Source organism: Drosophila guanche, unplaced genomic scaffold (assembly GCF_900245975.1).
Source record: "Drosophila guanche unplaced genomic scaffold, DGUA_6, whole genome shotgun sequence".
Lineage (NCBI taxonomy): Eukaryota > Metazoa > Arthropoda > Insecta > Diptera > Drosophilidae > Drosophila > Drosophila guanche.
In genome coordinates this window covers 9,560,311-9,566,310 of record NW_022995744.1, presented here as the reverse complement: position 1 = coordinate 9,566,310, position 6,000 = coordinate 9,560,311, and the positions used below count along the sequence as shown (strand labels likewise).

Genomic DNA, 6,000 nt, shown 5'->3' with positions numbered 1-6,000 from the left:
GACATGGATCTCCACGAATGAGGTCATTGGGTCACAATGCAAAGAACTCCTTAACTTAACTCTTAATACGTCTATGTGTACTTGAATGTATGTGTAATCCTAAACGCACCAGCAACAAAACACGTCTCCGCACTTGGGTCGCGTGCTTTGTACGGTTCCCAGACCTGTTCGATACCTCCGTCTTTTAACAGTACAAGTAAAGTGCTGTGGTGCCAGGTAAACGTACTCATTGCTTGAGGGTATATTGAGTCGGGAATATGTATGTTAAATATTTAACAATATTGCCTACACATCCACCGAAAATAAACAAACTCACCTGTCATATTAAGTACAATTATCTTTACGAGTATTTAAAGCACTTTTCTTCTCATTATTGGCGCGACGTTTGTATGCATTTCGTTTCGAGGGTATCTTTCAGTTGGTATGTCTGCTTCAGCATTCTTTTACTTCTTTTGCAGTTCCTGTTCGGCGACATTCGCCGCACACAAACAAAGAGCGCGCGCGTCAAGGGAGAGAGAGCAGCAGAGAGAGAGATTGCGATTGCGAGAGCTGGATCTATTGGCATGCATTTGCTGGCTTGGCTGGCAAAACAAGAAATGGGCTAAGAATCACAACAGACACAGCAGCCGTACGGGGATCGGACCGCATTCCAGAGCTGGAGCTAACTGCGCAGTCGAAGAGCAAAAGAGTGGAGCCCCAGCTGCGGTCGTGAGGCCTTTTCATTGTCAGTCCGCGTCGAGATCTTCAGCGGGCAAGTTGGAAAAAATTTTAGCAAGAGAGCCAAAATACACGAGTCAAAGCATCCCTGATCGCTCGCGTGTGTGTGTGTGAATGTGTTTGCGTGTGGGAATATTTTATAGTGAACTTTCTTCCGCTGCAGCCCCCAGCCGAAAACAAAAAATATGTAAATGAGAGAAAAGGGACCAGACAAAAACAACAACAAGTGGCCGAAAGAAAGTGCGAAAGCGGCTGCAAACCGGTTTTTGCTGTGTGGCAAACGTGGCAGTGGCCCAGCAGCTGAGCAGCAAAGGAGGAAGATATGAACAAACAAAACACAATTAACACGGATTATCTCACGTGTGGTAATCGACAGCGATAATTGTACGTGTAAAAAGGGAAAGTGACAGACAGACAGTTCGTACGCAAACCAGAGAGCGGTGCGGGATTCGTTCTCTCACGCCACGGAATAATATAAATACCAGCCATGTACAGCAACAACAACGGGGCCAGTGGCAACGTGCAGCAGCGCCGCAAGCCCACGACACGCTCCAGATCAAAGCAGCAGCTGCAGCAATGCACCAGCGAAAACGTAATCGAAAAAAATCAAACAAACGGAGCACAAAACGAAAGACTTCACTTTCGCGGAAGCAGCAAAGACGTGGCGCTGTCGACGCCGCTGCTGCCGCGCAGCCGTTCAACAACCTCAGCCATCAACACACCTTCCCCACTGTGCTGTAACGGTGGTTTGTCTATACTCAACTGCTGCCGCGACGTCAACTGCCACCTGAATGCACCTTTGCGCGGCAGCGTGGATTCGTCTCACAGTCGGCGCTCCGAGAGCCGGCAATCGTCGCTAGCAGCGACGCCGACGCCAACACCAAAACAAGCTTCACCTTCGCCTACTACCTCCGAGCGCTCTCGATCTTGTTCTCGGTCCCGCTCCCGTTCGTGCTCTTGCGACGGCCGTCTTGTAGATTGCCATAAACACAACGCTGCAGCAGCAACTGCAGCTGCATCCACACCGCAGTTTACCGTTAACCTGAGCATCGATCTCTTCAGTTGGGCTCTCTTTCTGCTGGCGTTCTGCACGCGTTTCTACAAACTGGCAACGCCACCCCACATTGTGTGAGTATGAAACAAGAGAGGAACCATGTGTGGAACTTTTCTAAGCTCTCTCTCCACAGATTCGATGAGTTGCATTATGGAAAGTACATCGCCCACTACATGCGCAACATTTTCTTCTTCGACCAGCACCCACCTCTTGGAAAACAGCTGATCGCTGGCCTTGCTAGCTTCGCCGGATACGATGGAAATTACACATTCACACGGATAGGGGCAGCGTACGCGCCGGACGTGCCCATCTTTTGGCTTCGCTTTATACCCGCGCTGTGTGGCAGTCTGCTGGCACCCGCCGTTTACCGACTACTGCTGGAGGCCAGACTCCATCGCTGGGCAGCCGCTCTGGGCGGCCTTCTCGTCGTGCTGGACAACTCCCTGCTGACCCAATCGCGTTTTGTGCTCATGGAATCGATGCTGCTGCTGGCCAGCACGCTCGGAATTGCCTGCCTGCTGCGCTTCCAGCGCTCTCGCTTGGGCAGCCTTCAGTGGCTGTGCAGTGGATCGGCGGCCGGTGTGCTGCTGGCTTGTGCGGGCTCCGTCAAGTATATTGGCTTCCTGGCCCTGGCTCTGGCCGGGTACCTGCTCTGTCGCCATCTGTGGCAACTGCTGTACGACGCGAGCCTGACGAGTGAGTAATCCCAGCCAGACACTGTCTGATTTTGTTTATAATGAAACGATTTCCTTCCCCCACAGATCGCCAACTCTGGATGCACGCTCTGAGTCGACTGCTGCTCTTCGCGGGCATTCCCTTGGCCGTTTATGTCGGAGTCTTCTATGTCCACTTCCGCACGCTGCACCGGGCAGGGCCTCATGATAGCATTATGACCAGCGCCTTTCAGGCATCGCTGGAGGGCGGCCTGGCCTCAATCACCAGTGGCCAGCCTCTGGCTGTGGTCCACGGTTCGCAGATAACGCTGCGGCACACCCACGGACGCACCTGTTGGCTGCACTCCCATGCGGCAGTCTACCCGGTGAGGTACAAGGACAAACGAGGCTCCTCGCACCAGCAGCAGGTCACTTGCTACTCCTTCAAGGACGTGAACAACTGGTGGATCGTGAAGCGACCGCAGCGGGATGACCTCGTGGTGGGTGATCAGCCAGACGTTATACAACACGGCGATGTCATCCAGCTGGTGCATGGAATCACCAGCCGCGCATTGAACTCGCACGACGTGGCTGCTCCAATGACGCCACAGTGCCAGGAGGTAAGCTGCTACATTGACTACGAGATCAAGATGGCCGGCGAGCTGCTGTGGCGCGTGGAGATACTCAATCGGCACTCCGAGGGTGACAGCTGGCATGCCATCAAATCGGAGATTCGTCTCGTACACGAATCCACGGGCGCTGCGTTAAAGTTCAGCGGCCGACAGCTGCCAGACTGGGGCTTCAATCAGCACGAGGTGGTGGCCGATCGGGATCAGGTGCACGAGGATTCCATTTGGAATGTGGAGGAGCATCGCTACACGAAGAGTGAGTGCAGGATTTTGTGATTAATGAACTGTGTTTTGAACCCCTTTTGTTTGCTCCTTCAGCTCAGGATCAGCGTGAACGAGAGCGACAGCTGCTCTCCGCCGAAATGATACCCACGAGGCGCACCAAGCTCTCGTTCTGGGCCAAACTTTGGGAGCTGCAAACGAAGATGTTCTGGCACGGCAAGCATGTGCAGGCGCACATGTACAGCTCGCTGCCGCACGAGTGGCCGCTGATGGACAAGGGCATTGCCTACTGGCTGGACGCGCAATCCAGCGCACAGATTTATCTCCTCGGCAACGTGCTCATTTGGTACACGGCCAGCGGCGGGATACTGGTCTATGCCGCCCTACTGGCCTTCTATGCGGTGCGTCGCAGGCGTCTCTGCTTTGATGTCTCGCAGTACGAGTGGCAGCGTTTTCTCACGGCTGGCGACACCTTCTTTGTGGGTTATCTCATGCACTACTTGCCTTACTTCTTTGTGGATCACACGCTCTTTCTGCACAACTATCTGCCGGCGTTTGTGTTCAAGCTGCTGCTGCTGTGCTTTGTCGTGGAGCATGTGGACTATCTGTTGCGGCGACACTGCACGGGTCGCGCGGTGCATCTCGTGCGCATCTATCGTTTGGCGCTGCTGCTCTGGCTGCTTGCCGTTTGCAGTGTCTTTGCCACATTCTTGCCGCTCAGCTACGGAGCGAGAAAGATGACCATAGAGGAGGTTCGGCGTCTGCGCTGGAAGGACACCTGGGACTTTATACTGCAAAAGAACTATGCGCTGAACTGACACGTGAAACAGAGACTGCAGTTGCAATAGGGAGAGGGAGAGCCCCCAACCCCCGGTTCCATGTACCATAAGAGACTTAAGGACGTAGCTAAAAGTTTAATTAGTGCTAAGTTAACTTCCAATTAAAAGCAATATTTATTTATTTAAAACCCAGATCAAAGTGTGCTCAATGTCAAATTGGAAGAATTAGTTTCAGAAATTTGAAGTTTTCGCAGGGAAACACACACACAGGCCAGACTATGGCAAACATTGGACACTTTGTAGACAGGAATGCGGATGTGCGTGCCGCAGGACTCGCCTCGTTTAGGGCTCCAGAACACATCGAAGACTGCTTTGTCTTCCGCCACCCAGAGGAGCAGGCCGAAGCGCTTATACGCGCGGAATGCCAGCGACTGCTGGTCAAGCCCAGTGGCCCACGTACCCCAAGTATACCCAGCACTAGCGTGGGAGATCTGCTCAGCACGGAGCTCCAGAAGTCACGCTTTATGGCCTTCAAGGAAAAGTTCTCCGAGGACATGTACTTTAAGAAAGCCAAACTAGGGAAGATAGCGCCCGCGCACTCCAAGCCGGACACGGTGACGAATGAGAGTCGCAGCTTTGGGCGCCCTTCCAGCAAGCCAGAGCCGCTGTACGAGATTGTAATGCCAGCAAAGCCAGCGGAGCAGGTGAATCGAGAGTTTGGGGAATTCCACGAGCAGCACATCATCAGCCACAATCATTACTGGCCCTCGGAGAAGATCAATCGCAAGTGGGTAACGATCTACACTCACCGAGAATAATCTCTAAATATTTCTGTTTTTTTCTAGATACGAAAAACCCTTTGATCCGCAGCACACCTTTGGCCAAAGGACCACCTTCGATGGCATTGGTTTTATGGTGCAACGTTGCTTGAAGCAAAACCAAGGCGACGATCATCATGTGGTGATTGTGCGCAAGCCACAAATGGACTTTATAGATCGCACCTACGGCCCATTGGGTTTGAAGTACAAAAAGTGAGCATCAGGTCGCTCTCGGAACTCCAAAACTAAACATAAATCCCCCTCTCCTTAGATACCCCTATGACGTGCCCGATATGATGCATGGCCTGCGGCGACAAACGCCCAAATGTGATGTCAAAATGCTGCTGGAGAACACCACGCCACACACGAGCAACGACAAGTTGGTGAATGCCTTCAGCCACCTCAACATCTTGCGGCAGGCGCTGCAGCGCCGGCCCAACTTTCACATGTTTGATTTGCTCTCATTGCTGGAGAAGAAGGACAAGGAGCGCACGGGCTATCTGCCGCTGGAGCAGATCATTGACATTATGCACAAGCTGCATATACGCGTGGACTCGCAGCAGCTACGCGTAGCCTTGGGGCACTTGCAACTGCTGCGCGACGAGGGCTGTGCCACGGAGCGGATTAGCTATGAGGAATTTTGTCGCCTCATCTCCATCCAGGTGCCATTGCCAGCAACGGGCAATGTTTCAGCGTTGCCCGAGAATAGCTACAATCAGGAGACGACCTATCGCCTGCTCTGTGCGGATCTGAAGAAGACGCCCAACACGGATCGCGTCGCACGCAAACACAACCTGACGCCCGAGCAGCAGGACGCCGTGAATACGCGTGTCCAGGAGCTCATATATCCCGATTTTTCCATGAAGTCGGGCCTGGGGCCCAGCGATTTTAAGCGTCTGCGAAGCAAGGAGCAGCTGGAGACGATATTCAAGGATATTGTGTCCAAGGAGGAGTTTGGACGCATTTGGGCGCAGCTGTTGGTCGATTATGCGGAGCAGCAGCAGATGTTCTCGGTTGTGCAGTTCAACACGCGAATTGTGATAGATGAGGAATCAGAAGATTAGATTCGAAATTAAATGCTGAATGAATATAATTATTAACGAGGTTTTAGTCAGGGCTTACACCTTT

General features: G+C 52.7%; 2 protein-coding genes across 2 annotated transcripts; both read left to right on the top strand.

Annotated features, from left to right (window-relative positions):
- Window positions 1-573: 573 nt before the first annotated feature.
- Window positions 574-4,246, top strand: LOC117579113 (protein O-mannosyltransferase 1). Its single transcript, XM_034264840.1, has 4 exons — window positions 574-1,845; window positions 1,905-2,467; window positions 2,533-3,309; window positions 3,372-4,246. The coding sequence occupies exons 1-4, from the start codon at window positions 1,205-1,207 to the stop codon at window positions 4,091-4,093; spliced, it is 2,703 nt and encodes a 900-aa protein (XP_034120731.1). The 5' UTR covers window positions 574-1,204; the 3' UTR covers window positions 4,094-4,246.
- A 20-nt stretch (window positions 4,247-4,266) lies between these two features.
- Window positions 4,267-5,965, top strand: LOC117579116. The gene is made up of 3 exons (XM_034264845.1): window positions 4,267-4,841; window positions 4,900-5,085; window positions 5,144-5,965. The coding sequence occupies exons 1-3, from the start codon at window positions 4,333-4,335 to the stop codon at window positions 5,934-5,936; spliced, it is 1,488 nt and encodes a 495-aa protein (XP_034120736.1). The 5' UTR covers window positions 4,267-4,332; the 3' UTR covers window positions 5,937-5,965.
- Window positions 5,966-6,000: the final 35 nt, after the last annotated feature.